General features: G+C 37.7%; 5 protein-coding genes across 5 annotated transcripts; 4 read left to right on the top strand and 1 right to left on the bottom strand.

Annotated features, from left to right (window-relative positions):
- Nucleotides 1–3,510: 3,510 nt before the first annotated feature.
- On the top strand, nt 3,511–4,551 carry LOC103332819 (uncharacterized protein At5g39865-like). The gene has a single exon (XM_008235577.3). The coding sequence runs from the start codon at nt 3,618–3,620 to the stop codon at nt 4,326–4,328; it is 711 nt and encodes a 236-aa protein (XP_008233799.2). The 5' UTR covers nt 3,511–3,617; the 3' UTR covers nt 4,329–4,551.
- A 2,050-nt stretch (nt 4,552–6,601) lies between these two features.
- On the top strand, nt 6,602–10,846 carry LOC103332818 (Protein kinase family protein). The gene is given in 17 exon segments (XM_089051625.1): nt 6,602–7,189; nt 7,299–7,437; nt 7,804–7,875; nt 7,978–7,998; nt 8,000–8,119; nt 8,210–8,350; nt 8,534–8,588; nt 8,644–8,750; nt 8,752–8,801; nt 8,804–8,962; nt 8,965–8,985; nt 9,389–9,573; nt 9,668–9,807; nt 9,975–10,044; nt 10,047–10,419; nt 10,422–10,527; nt 10,529–10,846. Coding segments are annotated over 17 exon segments (1,908 nt in total). The 5' UTR covers nt 6,602–7,077; the 3' UTR covers nt 10,566–10,846.
- Nucleotides 10,847–11,200: 354 nt separating this feature from the next.
- On the top strand, nt 11,201–12,003 carry MOP10 (Pollen Ole e 1 allergen and extensin family protein). Its single transcript, XM_008235571.3, has one exon. The coding sequence runs from the start codon at nt 11,278–11,280 to the stop codon at nt 11,806–11,808; it is 531 nt and encodes a 176-aa protein (XP_008233793.2). The 5' UTR covers nt 11,201–11,277; the 3' UTR covers nt 11,809–12,003.
- Nucleotides 12,004–12,130: 127 nt separating this feature from the next.
- On the bottom strand, nt 12,131–14,803 carry LOC103332815 (Mad3/BUB1 homology region 1). The gene is given in 11 exon segments (XM_089052444.1): nt 12,131–12,488; nt 12,491–12,667; nt 12,670–12,713; nt 12,715–13,337; nt 13,427–13,485; nt 13,580–13,590; nt 13,958–14,115; nt 14,325–14,335; nt 14,338–14,444; nt 14,446–14,485; nt 14,558–14,803. Coding segments are annotated over 11 exon segments (1,518 nt in total). The 5' UTR covers nt 14,622–14,803; the 3' UTR covers nt 12,131–12,264.
- A 518-nt stretch (nt 14,804–15,321) lies between these two features.
- On the top strand, nt 15,322–18,777 carry LOC103332814 (Outer membrane OMP85 family protein). Its single transcript, XM_089052231.1, is given in 13 exon segments — nt 15,322–15,476; nt 15,479–15,716; nt 15,718–15,755; nt 15,758–15,940; nt 15,943–15,971; nt 16,528–16,600; nt 16,603–16,804; nt 16,806–17,007; nt 17,690–17,775; nt 17,777–17,802; nt 17,805–18,188; nt 18,586–18,658; nt 18,660–18,777. Coding segments are annotated over 13 exon segments (1,587 nt in total). The 5' UTR covers nt 15,322–15,448; the 3' UTR covers nt 18,685–18,777.
- Nucleotides 18,778–19,185: the final 408 nt, after the last annotated feature.

Raw genomic sequence — 19,185 nt, 5'->3', positions numbered from 1 at the left:
ATTTCGACTAAAATTATCATTAGACTAGAGCTTATGTTAACTCAATTCTGTCTTTGTTTGCATGACATATCCAAGATGAGTAGATGTTAATCTAAATCATTCCCCCTATACATGATTAAACATTTTGCGATTCGTGCACACTACACAGATAATTTAATATTATACAAATAATTTAAACAAACTAATTGCATTATACAAATTATTATACAAAGTAATATTCGTATTCCATATTTTGCTTGAAGGCCTTCCAGATATAACCATTCACATCCGAAATGGCATTTGCAGAATACAGGAATGCCCCCAGTGCATTCTCTTCATAGTACTGGGGTCCTTCCAAGTTGTAAACATCTGAGAAGTACTCCACCCCAAGAACTGTGTCCCTAACCTCAACATCCCTCTGTATCATCTGTCTGAAGTCCTCTTTCCAACTTGATGTTCCCTTCATGTCGAGATGAACAAACACAAGGTACACTAACTTGATGTTCCCTTCATTGTACAGATGATTTTTGTTTCACCATTTACCATAAATGAACATAATAAGAAACTAAAATGGGAGCGTAATAATATCTATGCAGTTCTTGCCACCCACGACACGATGCCATAAAAGTTGAACAAAAGGTTGCTTATGGGGAGATTCTTATATCTAGAGTAACAAAAATGTTTATATCAACACTTCACCACTCCCTCTTACACTGTATTGCAATGGGAGCGTTGTTCTTCTTGACAATAGTTGCATTGGAATTTCGATAGACTCTTTTTGCAAACGATTTTCAAATTCAATCCTCATATCTGAAAAGGAAAATAAATGTTTATTTTCAACAAGATGGTCATGGTATCATATATATGATGACATCATGACAAAAATAAATAAGAATAATGGTTAGCCATGCATGGGATCTCTTAACTGGATATACCCAAGCAAATTGGCAAGAAACACCTAAACTGCGGATTGTTGAATAATGGTGGAATCTTTTTAATTGAACAATCACAAATTAATGATGTTCAATTAAAACGACCATCATTAATTTGTGATGGTGGCATCTTTTTAATTTAGCCTCATTACCAGTAAAGCTCACATTTCGAGGGAGGGGCGAGCGAGGCAATCAGACCTGAAGTCAAAAACAACTTGTGTCTTTATTAATCATTGACTTACTTACTTTTCAATTTTTTGATGTGAAGTAAACGCAAAAATCCTTCATAGGTGGAATTCAATTATTGATGAGAATTCTAATTCTTAATTAATAAATATACCATTAATAATAATCTAATTATGAAATTATGATTTATAATATTTATAGATCTCCTACAAGTACAATCAAGAGCATTAAACTTGCCAGAGTCACATGAGAGACTAAACAACAATAGAATCCCAACATGATAAAAGAAATTATAGCATTTTTTTAACAATTTGACCACATGAATTCCATGAACAAAAATACAAAATCAATTGCAATTCAAATGCGGGCTAGTTGCTTGATAGTCAACAGAGAACCAAAAGAAAGCAGAGAATGTGTACTAAACCTGCCGTAAGAACCGCATGCTCCGATGATCGGGTGAAATGCCACCAAAACTCTGATGAGATTTTTATTTGGGTCTTCCATACATCTAATTTTCAGGAACCTAGTCCTGTAAAAGTTGCGCACACCACACCATCATCTAAGTCTAAACATCATTAGATAAGAGCAAGGTCTAAAATATTGATAGTATTGGAAATATCAGTAGTCCAAAAACACAGAAATTTAGATGAAAATTTCGAGATATTATCGATATCGATAAAAATTGAATAAAAACCACAGAAATTGTAAGAAAAACTTGGAAATTTTTATTGAAACTTTGGAGGATGTTTATTTAGTCAATTATCTATTAGTTTATCACAAAGGGTTTAGGGTTTAGAGTAAGTGTATTGTGAAGAGTAATATCAAATGATAAATCCCCAAAATAGTTTTGCATGTAATTGTTAACATGCCACCCATATAGATCCGAGATTGGTTGACGTTGTCCATAAGCAAAATCGTTTGAAGATTGGGTCTCGGATTCTTTCCATGAGCCACTCGATTCCATCCCAAAAGGGAAAGGTCAAAGAGACTCACATTTTCATGTGTAAATCTAATTTTTGCAAAAACAGTTCAAAACAAAACAATAACAGTATACATATTTTAGCATATTATCATAAAAACATAAGCAACATGATGGTTAAAGCATTAGATGAGTGAAATGACAGGGGTTTGAATCCCTTTTGCGTATGTGTTTTGTGTTTTTTTTCTTCATTTTTTCCATTACATCGATATTTTTGATATTATAGCAATATTTTGACAAAATATTGCTGAAGTATATGCGAAATTATCGATATCGATATTTTTCGATATTATCGTGATATTGTCGATATTTATACAATGTGTATGGATACATTCTGAAATATCTGTGACTCAAAACGATAATATCCTCAAGATTTCGTCGATATTATCGATATTTTAGACTATGGATAGGAGGGCCATAACATTTGACCAAAAGAAAAAGAAAAAGAAAACATAAACGACAATTGGGTTGGGCTATGCAAGTCCCATACAATAAATTAGGATCCATTTTTGAGCCCAAAGATACTTGATAGGCATTTGGGTTGTAAATGGCAATGAGGCCCAATAAGCATCTACAAAAACAGGTTCCGATTTCCAATGGTTCGAGGCATTTGGATTACACCTTGTTACTTAATTTTGGTGTAGATAGGGTTTACAATTAACAACTCAAAATTACACATATATTTAAAGCTCAAAAACAGTTAATTGGGTGCATGCACACATACCTTTTGGACCACACATTTGTGGCCTGAGCACCCAAAACTGGAAAATACAACTCTATGGTAAATTGAAATTAGCAGATATATAGAATGTTTTATGAGCAACTTAGGTAAGTAAGTCAATCCTTATTTTCATATTTTGCAACCAAGCGCAAATATACCTGGCAATTCTCAGCCCACCACACAATTAGTATTATGAAATTTGTCCTCTCAAACGAATGGAGGGGTTCCCATCCCCTTGTGAATGCCTACTAAATTCACCAAGTTCATGTACACCAATAGACTTTAAAACTCCTGCGATATTTCCTCTTTGAATGTTGTAAAATGTTTGAAGCTCGAACTTTCTCTTTCCTGTTGGTAAAAAGAAAAATAAAAACTATACAAGGTTTCTTGTTCTATGATTATTTCGCATCTCCTAGTAGCACACCAAATTAACTATTTTTAAAGCAAAATTTAATCAATAAATTTGAAAGCGGCAATGTTACTCCTTTTTGACTAACTACTATTTACGGGTAATTTTTTGATATATTCGATGTACTGTGATGAGTTGTAAATCATATTTTTTAATGAACCGAAAACTATTTTGAAATTCTTATTTTTATTTTTTAAATTCTAAAGATGTCTCGTGTTGTTATCCAGAACCTACTTAACATCACATTCTTTATTAGGGCTTCCTAATTCCTATTGTGCTTTGCTTAAATAGCCCTAAGAAGATACCCACCAAGACACTACACAGTAAAGCACCCTTCTCTCCCGCTCCTCCCACAAAAATCCACCTTCTCTCTCTCTCTCTCTCTCTCTCTCTCTCTCTCTCTCTCGTACCATGTGGGCACCATGGCTAAAATCACCAAGCAGGGTGCACACAGCCAGAGCTCCACGCTCTCAGAGAAGGTTTTCCTGCTCATCCTTCAAAGACATCCAAAACCTTTGCGAACCCCAACCCGAATCCGAAGCCCTCAGCCCGAGGAGCGCCTCCATATTGCACCGAGTCAAGATATCCACGTCAGTCCTTCGCTTGTGGGCCCACCGAAACGCGACCCCACACAGCCCCAAACTACCCGACGGTGACCAGCGCGTCGTAATCTACTACACTAGCCTTCGCGTCGTGCGCAGGACCTTCGAGGATGGCAAGACCGTCCGATCAATCCTCCGTGGGTTCCGCGCCCCGATCGACGAGCGAGATCTGTCGATGGACGTGAAATTTTTAGACGAGCTGCAAGAGATTACGGGGAATAAGACTTTGACTCTGCCAATGGTTTTCATTGGCGGGCTGTTCATTGGTGGGGCCGAAGAGGTGAAGCAGCTCCATGAGAGTGGTGAACTGAAGAGACTGATCCAAGGGCTCCCAGTGGTGGACCCCAGAGCTTGTGATTTTTGTGGAGGGCTCAGATTTGTTCTCTGTCAAAAATGTAATGGGAGCCATAAGGTCTATAGTGACAAGGGTGGGTTCAGGCCTTGTACGGTATGCAACGTCAACGGTTTGATTATGTGCCCTTCATGTTCCCCACTGCGACGGCGACACAAGGAAGTATAGCTCTCAATCCTCCAATAGATTAAACTGTAAAACAAAAGAAAAAAGAAAAACACAGTTATTATTTTTCTTATTTTTTCTTTGTTATGTTAATTGCATAGGTTTTTATTTTTTAAAATTTCAATTGCATAGTTTTTTTTTGCCAAAGAATGTTAATTGCTTAGTTCAAGGGATATGAATGTGATTCATTAATGAAACAAGAATTTTATTTTATCTTGTTATTAAATTAGCATTTTGGTATTTAAGGAAACCAAATTGTCTTGTTCGATGCCTTTGTTTGTTGAATGAAAGTCGCTTGTTATTATAAATATTATTTTTTGATTAATTGAAAAGATTGTTTTGGACTTTATAACTGCATATGTCATTGAAAATGTTACAACTATCGGGGTATTAGTTGTGTCATAGCATTATAATTTGTCAGAAAATATTTCATTTTGTGACTTTATATTGGTGCATTTCTTTCAATTCAGCATCTTGTCTTTTTCTTTGTTTTTTCCTTTGCCAGCAACATGTTGTCTTTTTAGCATTCTAATATTTTCTATGAACATGCATTGCATACTAAAGAAAATAGTGTGATGTCTAGAACTTAAAAGATGGTGTGGGTGTGGGCAGGGTTAATGTTGAATTTTTTAATTTTTATTTGGGTCAAGAGATACTGTTGAAATTCTAAATTCAATGAATTAAGAGAATATATAAATAGGGTATATATTCTCTGTTATAGAAAAGCTACCTAATATTACATCAAAATTGTCTGTTTTTTAAAATCCTATCAACTACCATACCGGTCGGTAATTTAGTTATTTTTTAAAAAAATTCTTTCTTTTTATTCAATTTTGGTATATTTTAATATTAATACGTTATACACTTGAAGACTAATCAACCAGAAAAAGAAAAATATTAATAATAATAATTTTAAAAAAAGTGGGCTGCTTGGGCAAGCCCATCGGTTCACATAGATCCTTGGACTTAGTCGAGGCTTTGTTGTGGATTTTGATTAAAGACTTCCCGGCACATGGGTTTCAGTCTGGACTTTTTTCAAAACATGGGCTGCAAACTGCTTTCTTTGCACATTCGGTTTGAGTAATGCTCACACTTATCATATATTATTATTCCATTTCCACACATCTATATGATGTGCGTATCATGTATATTATATCTATATCAATTAAAGTAATCTCACTACGCATTTATATCCGCATTTTACACCATACCTATATAGCGGATAAGTGGACAATTAATCAATTATTAAAAGTGTCAATAAATCATAAAGATAAGAAAACTTTAAATTAATTTTTATCTTATATTTTTATATCACATGATGTGGAATATCCATATCATATACTATATCAATTAAATAAATGAAGTGTATTTTAATAAATAAAATTAGAAAAATAAAACTAAGTATTTTACATGATGTGGTATGTACGCATCAACCATCACATCATGTGAACCTTTTGCTTGTGAATTGTGATATACGCAGCACACATGTGCACGCAAAGTGGTTTAGTAACCTATCAATTCCAAGAGCTGGAAGTGGGACAATATCAAATACATCATCATGTTCAATCTTTCCAGCTGATGACGATAATTATGCATATTATACTAGACAAAATAAATTGCGGATGGATCATAGATGGTGATCTGATTAGACTAACTTGCTAATTCTTCACTTAAAAATTTCAATATATATTAAAATTTTGGGATAGGCAGCCTGACTATGTGAACTGTATGACTAATCTTATACAGAAACATAATTCATGTATTAAGGGTTGAAATCTAAAAGTCAATGGTTTGCTCACCACCAATCAACAAAACAAAGAGAAACTTTACTGCACAAGCACGAACCACATAAATGTACATGATCTTATTTTTAATTTTAAAACCAGTCATCTTCATTATTTTCATGGTTGGTTTTCCTTCCCTTCAGAACAAACTCTTTATCTTACTACATTCTAAAACATAACTGAGAATTTGGGAAAACATATTTCAAGCAAAAAGTAGATGAGAATTCTGCAGATCATATTTGGGAAAATCTCTATCTGGGCAAATGTGGAAGGCCACAAAAATTATGAAGATCCTTGTTAAGCATACAAATACAAAAGAATTGTTTGGTTGAATGCTGTAAATTTCGCGGAAGGTACCATGTCGACTCAAAGACTTATCCAGAAAAGACTGTTTTACTAAGTCAATAAAGATGAAGACACGAACACTGTCTCCGTCGTCTATTTATTTCCCTTTAAAAATTTAAATTATTTTTAAAATTTTGAGCTGACGTGCTCGTTGTCTATTTGTCGATGACGTACGGCACGAGTCTTTCGCCAGTCTTGACTAGAATCCAAACGCGCTCGTCTCAAGTCTCAACCTTTCCTCCATTTTAGTAGCTCTCACTTGCCAAAACCTGGCGTGAGCTGTAGTTCTTGGACCCATTCTCACTTGGGTTCGTTCCCTTTTGGCAATTGCTATACCCTCTGGGTTGGTTTGGTTTAATTCTCACTCCAAAAACAGATAAAAAATTAGGTCTTTTTCATTAATCAAACACATGTATTGCAGGGTACGCGTTTTCAAACACTTCTGGGGGGTCTAAATTAGTTGCAAGTACCAGAACACGTTTTTTGATCTTTACTCATTTGCCTTTTTAACTCTGTTTATTAAAGATAAGTTCAAAGTTCTGAGCTTGGTTTGCTCTGGCTTACCTCTGTTTGCTTTCAGGCTCGTGAAAATTTTGATTGGGTTTGCGTCGATCGTGACAAAAATGAACAAGTGGAAGTTCAGTGGGTTGAAGGACCGTTTGGGGATGCTGGGTATGGTGGTGGTCTGCTTGTTGATTCAGAATTTGAGTTTTTGTTGGTCTTTGAATGATGAAGGTATGGGATTAGTTTGAGCTGCTGGGCTTTTGGTGTTGAAGTGTTTACTGTTTGGTCGTCGAGAAAGTGAAGGAAAATGTTTAAAAAGAGTTTGTTGTTTCTTGTGCAGGTTTGGCGCTATTGAGGTTTAGAGATAGAGTAGTCAGTGACCCGTTTGGTGCTTTGTCGAATTGGAACGATGATGATGGAGAGGTTGACCCTTGCTCATGGTTCGGGGTCGAGTGTGCAGATGGAAAAGTTGTGGTGTTGTGAGTAATTTTCTTTCCTTCTTTTTCCATTCATATATTGAATGATAAGTTGAGACTATGAAGATATAATTCTTAAGATAGGAAGTTTTGAGATAACTCAAAAAGCGTTCTTCTTCTCTTTTGGCCCATGAACTGGCCATGAGTACATGGGATTTTCATTGTGTTTTTAATTCAAGGACATAATAGAAGCTCTGAAAGGAAAAAGTGGACATCATGAATTCTATCACAAATCAATCAAAAACTTGAACTTGATGACTAATGTCAAGTTGTTTAATATGGTAGTACTGCCATTGTTTTAAACTTATCATTCATTTTTTTGCTACTTTAACCGTTTTGATTCTAAAGTTAGATGTATATGATGCACAGGAACTTAAAAGATCTTTGTCTTGGTGGAACGTTAACACCTGAGCTCAGGAACCTTGTCCATATAAAGTCTATGTAAGCATTTTTGTTATCATTGCCTCGATGTGTAATGATTTACAGTACATTCCTTTGAGATCTTTCTCCGGTGCATCCTGCTAAACTAAAGTTTTCGTACAGTATTTTGCGCAACAATTCCTTTGGGGATCATTCCTGGAGGGATCGGAGAGTTAAAGGAATTGGAGGTGTTAGATTTAGGATACAACAACTTCAGTGGACCACTTCCGGCTGACCTTGGCAGCAATTTTTCGTTGGCAATCCTGTAGGTTTACCTGTCGAACATTCAGTTCTATCTATTCTATATCATTTTGTCCCATACATGTATAATAATCAATTTTTGCTCACGATGCAGCCTACTGGATAACAACAGGCTTCTTGGTATCTTATCTCCTGAAATTCACAACCTGGAAATTCTTTCCGAATTTCAAGTTGATGAGAATCGGCTTTCTGGTGCAGGCAGAGAATCATCTTGCAATGAAAGATCCATTTCATGGTATGTAATTTCAATCAGGCTTTGCAGGACTAATGATGTAGGAAAAAAGGAGTTCATTACTGTTCATCATAGAATACTCTAGTCTCAATTATATGCTCTTAGTGACTTCTCTTGAAATATTTATGTATTTAGAAATAGTGCATCGTCTGTTTTATCTGATGCTGCCTTTTATCTTTGCTATAGGAACCTCGCTCATATTGAACACTCTATTCATGGGAGAGTGCTCCGAGCAGCAACTGTCCTTCCTCTAGAGGCTAAAAATTTGCTTAGCTTTGATCTATTTAAGCCCAAAGAAAACTCCAACGCCAGAAGAGCCAGAACCTTCTGCTTCAGACTCAGGCCCAGATGGTCCGGCATCTTCCCCAAATAGTGACGTTGCACCTGCACCATCATCCAACTCAGATCAACTTCCCCCCTACCCCACCAGCTTCCTCACCTTCACTTTCTGCTCCAGTAGCAAGCTCCAAAGTTTCGCATCAAAGAATAAAGTCGCGCTATTGACTGGAGGCACAGGCGTGGCTGTTTCTCTTGCAATTTCAATCATTGTTATGTATCTCTATAAAAGCAACAAGGTAGCTACTGTCAAACCTTGGGCCACAGGATTAAGCGGACAGCTCAAAAAGCCTTCGTCACTGGTAAGGCTTATTAAGTAACAGAAAATGTTAATTTATGTAAATCTAAGTTCTATAATGAAAATAATTGTGTATGCATAATAACATCTCGGCTGCTATATCAAGTTACGCATGCATAACGGGAGCAAACAAGCATTAAGTATGACAACTTTGAGTTGTTTAATATTCTGTGAATACTGGTGAAAATGGTAGGTAAATCATCTCTTCATGATGATAGTAGCTCCAGAAGTTTTAAATGGTGCGAACCTAAGGGTTTGGCAATTTGGTGCAGCAGGTGTGTCGTGTTGCAAAGCAGGCAGATTTGCCTATCCTTTTCCCAACCCCATCTGTTAGATACATTGTTCATGTTCATGTTGCCAGTTATGTGTCTCTTTTAATTAAACATGAAATCAAACTTCCATTGCAGGGGTACCAAATCTTAAGAGATCAGAGCTTAAGCGGCTTGAAGATTTCAGTAATGTAATAGGTTCTTCACCAATTGGTACAGTGTACAAAGGGACCTTGTCTAGTGGCGTTGAAATTGCGGTGGCTTCTCTTGTAGGGACATCTGCTAAGTGTTGGTGCAGCAATTTAGAGTTGCAGTTCAGGAAGTATTAAACAATCGAAAGTTAGAAAATGATATGCCCGTTTCATGTGGTCTAACAGTAACAGTAACGGGCCCTAATTGTTCTAATGCTTATGTTTTCAGATCAAAACATTATCAAAAGTGAGCCACAAGAATTTTGTCAGCCTTATTGGGTACTGTGAGGAAGAAGAACCTTTCACTAGAATGATGGTTTTTGAATATGCTCCCAATGGGACACTTTTTGAGCATTTACACAGTGAGTACAAAGCTACTTTTTTATTATTTACATGGATAGGCGTATGTTTATGGTAGAAATTTTCTTAGATCTTTCTGAACTTAACAGGAAACTCTTCTTATTGTCCTCCCCTTAAATGTGTGTGTGCTAATAATGCATGAGATATCTAAACTAATGTTAATGAACTTGCAGTAAAGAAGCTGAGCACTTGGATTGGATAATGCGAATGAGAATAGCAATGGGAGTGGCCTACCTGCCTCGATTATTATGCACCAGCTGAACCCGCCTATAGCTCACAACAACTTGAATTCTTCATCTGTCCAGCTAACGGAGGATTATGCGCCAAAGGTCTCAGAATATAGTTTCTGGAGCGAGACAGCTGAAGCTGAGAAAGAATCACCTGGCATAAAGCTTTTTAACACCATTAGCAAACAGAGAAATGTTTACAGCTTTGGTGTCATATTGTTTGAAATGGTAACAGGCAGACTTCCTTATTCAGTGGACAATGGCTCACTTGAAGACTGGGCTTCTGACTACTTGAGAGGTGAGCAACCCCTCAAAGAAATGGTTGATCCAACTCTAGAATCTTTCCAAGAGGAGCAGCTGGATCGAATCGGAGAAGTAATAAGATCTTGCGTCCACCCGACCCGAAACAAAGACCGCCAATGAGAGAAGTCAGTGCAAGATTGAGAGAAATAACTGGAATTTCACCTGATGGGGCAACCCCAAAACTCTCCCCCCTTTGGTGCAGAGCTTGAACTGTTGTCTCCAGATGGAAGCTAAGCTGAAGAGTCCTGATTGTAAGTATGAACATGGGCACGTTTTCATCTTCTGTAGCTGGCAAGGCACCAACTAAGCAGCACCCTTAAGTTGATAGAGATTTGTATCTATGGCAGGGTGATAGAATTCTACTTGTATATAATCGAAATAGGCTGGAAAACATAGTATTTTTGTTTAATAGTAAAATGTAAAAGAGGCATAAAAATACATGAACCTATCAATTAGTTTCTTTGTTCATTCATCTATGATGAACTTAATGAGAAAGCACCTTTCAGAAGGCCAAACATGAGTTTTGGAAACATGTTGCTGCCTTACAAGTATTCTTGTTAGCTTTGGATATCCATGGGAAAGTTAAATCCAGATTAATTTGCACTTTTGGAAATACATTTATAAGTAATACCAAATACAACCCAAAATAACAGACCTCGGATCATTACGATTGCCTACAGCCAACTTATAAATAAATAAAAGACATATTATAAAGCAGGATTATTTTCATCATAAGAGAGATGGCCCTCACGTATTGGAATACTGCAGATCGTTGACATGCGACTTAGCAGCCCCCACGTCCAATAACATTACTTTGTTTCACCAGATATACCAATCATCCAATAATTTGCTACCCAATCAATCTCTCTTGATTCACCCCACCATTGTGCTCTAAAGTCTTAATAATAAAGCTCCTGCTGAAAGTCCTTTCCCTAAGTCCTAAGAAATGGCAAGCAGGCAACTTATAATCCTCATTTCAACCCTCCTCATCCCACTGGCCTTCCCCCATAGCAGCCTGAATATGACCCGGAAAAAGCCTGAGAAGCGCAAGAAAATCGACGTGGTGGTGGAAGGCATGATCTATTGCCAGAGTTGTGACCACTATGGAACATGGTCCTTGACTGATGCTGAGCCAATCCCTTCAGCTAAAGTCAGTGTCATCTGCAAAAACCACAAAGACCAAGTCAGCTTCTACAAGTCTTTTGTCACAGACCTTAAAGGCTACTTCTATGCTCAGCTTGAAGGCTTCAAAATGGCGCATTCTATATTGGACCATCCCCTCCATGGGTGCCATGTGAAGCTAGTTTCTTCTCCTCTTGCCAATTGCAGTGACCTCAGTAATGTCAATAACGGTCTCTATGGTGCCCCTCTTCATTCCGAAAACAAGAGATTGTTGGGTAGGAATTATGAGGCAGTTATATATGCTGCAGGGCCTTTGGCTTTCCGTCCTTCTCATTGCTCCAATACTCACTCTTGATTTGGCACACCAGCTATTCCCTGATTAATTGTTCTCCTAAATTTTAACCGAATTTGCTACTTTCTTTCTTTTTGTCAAAATTTTATTTTCTAAATGTAACTGTATTCGCATTGCAGCAGTTGCTTTGTTTCTTGAATAAATTGGTTTGTACTGCAGAGTGATGAAATGACATGTTTCATTTGCCCATTTCTTTTCTATGCTTTTGACAGTGAAAGTAAATAGGGTACAAACTTAATGGCATTATAGGCATAATTCAGCTTCGACTTAAATTGGAAACTAAGATAGCAAAAGTACACAGAAACAAAAACAAAAACAAAAAAAAGGCACAAATCTGTTTATGCTGAGATTTCCAAATTTCAAGTACAAGGGTTAAATGGGGAGCACAACTCAATAAATTTTAAAACAACAAATCAAAATCTGCATTACACACATAGCAGTTGAAAATTGAAATTGTTCCTAAAAGTCCAAGGGCATTCCAAACATCTTATTGATCTCATCCATGGCCTCCTTTGTTGTTACAGTGGCCTCAAACAAATCAGCATCTCTTGATCTTCCTGGTAAATCTGGCATTTTCTTCTCTTGTTTATTGTCCAAGTTATCATCAGGAAGTATAGAAAAGCCACCAAAATCATTTTTTCTATCTACTCCTTTGTCCTGCTTCTTCACTCTCCTCTTCCTACAAACTCCATTGGCTTCCCAAACATGTTATTGATATCATCCATGGCTTCCTTTAAGTTGATCGTGGGGTCTACTAAACCATGGTGGCAAACATTTTCCACCTGTGGCTCATCCAAAATGGTAGACCCAACAAACCTACAAACCATGGTATCCTCTCTAAACCTTGGTCGAGATGAGCCTCCAGATCCAAATCACCAGAGCTTTCACCTGGAAGATCTTTTGGATTGGAAAACAAAAACATTTCCATGTGAAGCAGGTGAGGTAGAATCTTCTGTCGAATTTTGGACATCACTCTGATCAGGGCTATCTTTATCATCATCAATGAAAATGTTTAAAGGTTCTTGGTGAGACTGCTGGGTAGCAGTTCTCCTATGCTGCAGCACTGGAAAACTCAACTCTTCCATTTTATCTTCTGATTTGCCTCTATTATCCAAGTTTTCATCAACAAATACCTTGAATCCGTTGCACAGATTATCGTCCTTCCTTTGACATTGGCGTGATCTTCTACTAACTGGAGCTGTCTCTAAAGGCTCTCGAAACATGTTATTTATGGCGCTCATGGCCTCTTTCATGTTTATTGTAGGATCCACCAATCCATGGTGACATGCATCTTCTGCTTCAGACTTTCCAACAATGGCAGTGTCTACAAACTTCACCACAACTGTATCATCACTGCCAAACATCCTGGATTCATCTGGCCCTATTTTAGCAGTCACTTGATGCTTACTTATATTTGCATCATGCTCAGGTTCTATAGGCCTGGCCCCAGTCCTGCACGCATTTTCTTTGTTCCTCTCTCCACTTGGAGGGATACTCCTATCTGACAAGGGCCTTTTTGTTGTTCTCTTTTCCTGGCACTGTAGAACATTGTTTTAGGGTTATAGTCTGACCAACAGAAACTAAAATTGCTATACAACTGAAAAAAAGAGAAGGAAACTACCTGGTTTCGGTGTCTCCTGTGTCTCTCCAGGCGATGAAGGAACTGCTCATACGATTTCTCTAACTCTCAATGGGCTCTGCAAGCCTGTTCACAGTTTGTAAGAAGTAAATACAACAGCCGTTCAAGTTTCAGAGACATACATACCACTTTAACCTTTCAAGTAGCTATTGCAATGGGAGGAACAAATAGTCCATTTCAAACCATTAGCATCAAAGAAAGCAACTCATTTGATAAAAGCGGCAACTAATACATGTTAAACCGATTGCGAAAATCAATTGTGTTCTATCTCAATTATAAAGCACTTTAGCTCAAGGATCAACTAGACTTCTGAACATTCAAGTTACTGTCATTTATAGGTCAAATGTCTGACGTCTACTATAAATTTGAATTACAAGTTGGCATCCAAGCTGCAAATTAGCTAAACAACTTAACCAATGCTACAAAAAAGAAGGAAAAGCCAGTATGGCTTTATTTCTTTCAGACACTGAGAGCATCACAATACACTCAATAAACAAAATGCTGAATACTTACTTTTGCACTCCCAAGTGGTACATCTTTTCAGCCTCCTCAAATTTCTTGTTCTTTTCATAGTAGAGAGCATATGCCTGATAGAACAGAGAGTGCTTTGTCCCAATTTGGTTAGCCTCCATTGTTCTCAACAATGCTCTCGGATCATCTACAAAATCCATCTATTCCACAAAAACAAACAAAAAAGAAACAATGTAAAAACCGAATCTTTACCCAACTCCACTGGACTGATCCTTGTGCAATTATTTGCATAAAATTCCAAAACCGTCCTCCTCAATTTTCTCACTGACCAAACAGAAACTAAGAAATGAAGAAAAATCTACACGTCCCAGAAACCCATCATCACAAAGAAAGGGGACAGATAAGTTACCAACTTTAGCAAACTCGAATGTAGCGTAAGTCATTTCGATATCGCCGATCGGACTCGAAAGTCTGTGCGCATTTCTGCAAGAAGCGAGGCAGCTTCTCCTTTAGAGTGTGAGGTGGGAGAGTCGTTCATTCTTGAATCCCTCTGCAACCACATTATATAAGCAAAGGTTAAAGAATACAATCTCAAATGATGGGGATGAAGAGATGCGGGTGATAAATTAGCCAAGGGGAAGAGGTCTTTGCCGGAATAGGCTTTGATTTCTGAGATTAACGATGTGAAGAGATCGTTGTTGGCCATGGATGCCGGTAATGTTGGTGGTGGTGGTGGTGGTGGTGGACGAGGAGGAGGAGGAGGAGGAGGGAGGTTTTATTTGAATTTGAATTAAGGAGCCCATTCGCCCAAGGTCCCAGAAAACGACCCCGGGAAAGCCCAGCCTAGCCCATAATCATTGAATGATGAGCCCTTTTGGGCTTTAGGCTGAAACTTTTTCTATTTTCTTGTGGTAACTAGAAAATCAAAATTGCTTTACAAATCCTAAACTCTAAATAACAAAATATGAAAAGTATAAATTTAAAACATAATAGTGTAACCTTTTGAGTAATTGTAATCTCTATGACCAATTTTAATATGTATTAGATATGCATGAAATTTAACGATTCACGTCAATTGATGGAGTACAAAGCCTTAAGATGAAAATTAAATACATCATATCGACTCGTATACAACATATAAGACAGAAATTTTAAATGTCCTTTCACTGCTTTGTGATATCGTCTATTACAAAAAATCAGTTATCCTACCACTTCTTCGCTTTGTGATATCGTCTCAATATAAATGTCCTTTCATTTTTGTATATGATTTTAAATTTAGGGTTTTGAAAAACATTACTATCAATTCTTTTAAAGAGATAAAGAAAAAGAGTATCATCACATTTACAATAAAATTACATTGCTTATTGAAAAGAAAAAAAGGCTCTCAAGGCGCGAAAGACAAAGGCTTCGAAGGCCCAAGAGAAACAGAGTAGGCCTCACACAATCACACACTCTGCAGCAAGTAACTGTTGAGTGGCCTCAAAATTCAACAGCACCGCCGCTCGTTTCACCCATTCCCACCTCTATCCCCCAATGGCAAACTCAGACTCAGAAAACCAAAGCCTAATAATGACCACGACGACCAACGTCCCTCTAATGTCACCGTCGACGACGAACCCGAACCCGACGAAGTCGATGACGACGAAGACGAGGAAGGCGAAGACGAAGACGACCAGAACCATCTCTGCCACGAAATTCCCTCTCGAGGGGTACGGTTGCGTGCGGAGAAGTCCAAACTGGAGAACCTGGTCCACCGGATGTCCACCGAGCGAGTCGATCTGAGGGTCCACGATGTTCTGATCGGGCAACACGAAGACTAAGGAGCACTTGATCGAGGTCGAATGGAGGGGATTAAGAAGGCTACCACCATGCAAGAGCTGCTCGAGGCCGCTGGGATTGCCAATGCGAAGCTTCAGCAGCTGGAGATATTTGATTCGGTTCGGATCACTCTTGATTCAGGCCCGCCGGAGCTTCCTGGAACTGCCAATGTAATTGTGGAGGTCGTTGAGACCAAGAGCCCCATTTCCGCGAAATCGGTGCTTACACGAAGCCGGCGGTACGCTCTTTATTGCTCTGTGTTTGTGTGTATTCGTATATATACGTTTGTTTTGCTGAATTGGTGAGATTAGGGTTTAGTACGTGGAATTGCTATGGGACTGTCTGGTTGCTGAGGAATTGGTGGAAACGAAAATGTGGATGGTATTCGAGACGAACACAAGTATATGCATGTATTTATTATACTTTCATGGACTTCTTAAACAGGCTTAGCTTACTTTAGGACTGTGAATAGCAAACTCTGATTATAGAGTTCAAATGTGAATTCAAATATGCATGGTGTAATTATTTGCACAAATAAGACAGAGGCCGTACATGTAAAATTTATCTCACATATCCACAAATATTGCAGTAAACATAATTGTGTCTATACTCCCAGTTAGTCGGTTTTAAGGCTCATGATATTGTTTTATCAGGAGGTGCATTTTAGTGATGAATGCACATATGGAAGCTGAGATGCCAAATATGTTATGTTCTCTTGTTTTTAAGTGTAAACATATGTATGTAATTACCATGCTATCCTCATATGACTTACAGAGTTGTATAATATTTTGTAGGCTAGGTCTTGGACAGCTGAAGGATCAGTTAAGTTCAAAAATCTGCTTGGATATGGGGATTTGTGGGATGGTTCTTTGCATATGGTCCCAGCCAAACATCGGAGTTAAGTGCGGTGTGTTTTGCCCAGATTCAAAGGTTTTTAACTCCTGTGGCGCACGCAGCGTTCCTGCTTTCCCAAGATTGGCTGGAGTTCTCTTCTTATAAAGAGCGCATGTTGGGGCTCTCTCTTGGCTTATTTTCATCCAAGCACCATGATTTGGTATACAATCTTGGTTGGTACTCTGGCAGATCCATCACAAATAGCCTCTAGGTCAATAAGAAGGCAGCTCGGTCATGGCTTACTTTCATCTATCAAGTACACATTTAAGATTGACAGAAGAAATTCCACTTTGAGGCCAACTCAAGGTTATTCATTTGTTTCTTCTAGTCACATTGGTGGCATTTCACCCGATCATCGGAGTATGCGGTTCTTGCGGCAGGTTTAGTACACATTCTCTGCTTTCTTTTGGTTCTCTGTTGACTATCAAGCAACCAGCTGCCTGCATTTGAATTGCAATTGATTTTGTATTTTTGTTCATGGAATTCATGTGGTCAAATTAAAAAAATGTTATAATTTCTTTTATCATGTTGGGATTCTACTGTTGTTTAGTCTCTCATATGACTCTGGCAAGTTTAATTTCTCTTTTAAGCCTAAAAGATGAAGGTAAAAGGGAAAGAAAATATATGTATGTTCATGTTAAATGCTCTTGATTGTACTTTTTATATGCCCTGTACTTAGGAGATCTATAAATATTATAAATCATAATTTCATTATTAGATTATCATTAAGTATAAACTGTTTCCTGGGATTGTGATTAAGTACTGAGATGTTTCTGATATTTCCTGTCTGGACTGGCTCTTCTATTTCATATTCTTGAGTGATAACCATTACTGCAGTCCTATTTTTTTCTAGTAGCGATCTCAGAAGCCCCTGTTGTGGACTTAACACATTAAGCTTTTTTGTGCAAATTACCTATAATTTTTAGAAGATTCAAATCAGATGATCTATTGTTATGGCTATATGCGGATTTTGTAAAGAACCAAATTAAGGATTGCCCTATTTCCACTTTTTTTCTTCTCCTATTGTGATTATTAACTTTCTTCTCTTATTGTTTGCTACAGGAGTTTGATCTTCGTTTTGCCGTCCCATTTGGATTTTATCATGCTGCACTTAACTTTGGGATCTCCTGAGATAATTTTCCATGGGGACGGATTCTTGAACAAGCCCTCATCCCTTCAGAGCGGTTCTTCTTGGTGGTGATTTCTCTCAGTTTGCACTGTGGCGGCCCGACAGTGTGGGGATTCAAGACAAGGGGACTAGGACCTACTGAACCAAGAAGGCATGTCACAGATAATTCCACTGATGAGAATTCAGAATCGTCTGGAAGAGATTCTATTGGAGGAGATCTTGCTGTTTCTGCGTTTGCAGACATTTCATTTGATCTTCCACTTCGCTGGTTAAAAGAACATGGGGTCCATGGACATATTTTCGCAGGTGCTGGGAATCTCGCAAAATTGACTGAGAACGAGTTCCGGAACTTTTCTGTCCCGAAGTTCCTTCAGTCATTTCGAAGCTCTGTAGGAGCTGGGGTTGTTATCCCTACAAAATTCTTCCATGTAGGTTAGTTATATAATCTGATTTTTAAATAAAAAACAATAAATTTAAGTTCTGGTTTGGGCTGTAAATCTGATTTTTTTTTTTTTTTTTGGGAGAAGAAGGGTTGGGAGTTGTAGCAATCAAATTTTCCATTAACTGATCTGCTATTGTGCTGGGTAATTATGATAGCGGTGGGTAATTATGAATCAGGAATGCTTTTGAAATATTTGGAAATGGTTATGATTAAATGGTCTGTTCTTGCGTGAGCCACACAAGTTAACTCCATAAAAGTGAGAAATGTGCATGTGCCTGTCTTCATGTGTGTGCTTGCTATTTTGACCTGAGTCATGTATGTGTTTGGTTCTTGTTTTTCATTTGGTTGCCTAGTTAGCAGATCCCTATGGTCTTAGGTTTTAACAAGCTTGTTTTTGTTGTCAGTGCAACTACTACTATATACTGAAGCAATTTGAGCATGACCGTGGGAAGACTGGCTTTATTTAGCATCTCAGCTCCATCATAGAATCTGGGATTCTATTTTTCTTATGATATTTAATGTTCGCTAAACTTGAGGTGACACAAAGCATGTCGTTTCAGGTATCTGAGGTTTTTTCTTCGGATTGACAGCTCCACTTGTTTGCTTAGAATATGAGTCGAGACAGCTTTACAATTTTCCTTTGTACTTTCAACTTTAAACTAAAATTTCAGGAAGCATGGTGCTTTATGCTGCACATATGGAGGAAATAACATGAGATTTCAGGTGCTGGAATATATATTGGCTGCATTTGATTAAGACAGTTAGAAAATCATGGAATCGTCTGATATTCCAACAAATTTTTTTCATACAATTTATTTCTAGCCCTGTACGTTGATGCTTATCTTGCCAAAGTATGTTGAATATATTCCTGTTGTGATCTTCTATTGCTCGTCACTTGAACTTACAGGTAATTTTGTTTTGTTTTTTCAATTTTGATGCGTTTTGTTGTTTTACTTCTTGAATAATAGGTTACATATTTTAAGTCTC

This window comes from Prunus mume, linkage group LG5, assembly GCF_029339155.1.
Source record: "Prunus mume cultivar Tortuosa linkage group LG5, ASM2933915v1, whole genome shotgun sequence".
In the NCBI taxonomy this organism is placed as follows: domain Eukaryota; kingdom Viridiplantae; phylum Streptophyta; class Magnoliopsida; order Rosales; family Rosaceae; genus Prunus; species Prunus mume.
The sequence above is the reverse complement of the archived record's forward strand: the minus strand, read 5'-3'. Positions and strand labels throughout refer to the sequence as shown.

Excerpts from the sequence above, each read along its gene's own strand:
- LOC103332819 (XM_008235577.3), top strand. The coding sequence starts at position 3,618 with ATGTGGGCACCATGGCTAAAATCACCAAGCAGGGTGCACACAGCCAGA.
- MOP10 (XM_008235571.3), top strand. The coding sequence starts at position 11,278 with ATGGCAAGCAGGCAACTTATAATCCTCATTTCAACCCTCCTCATCCCA.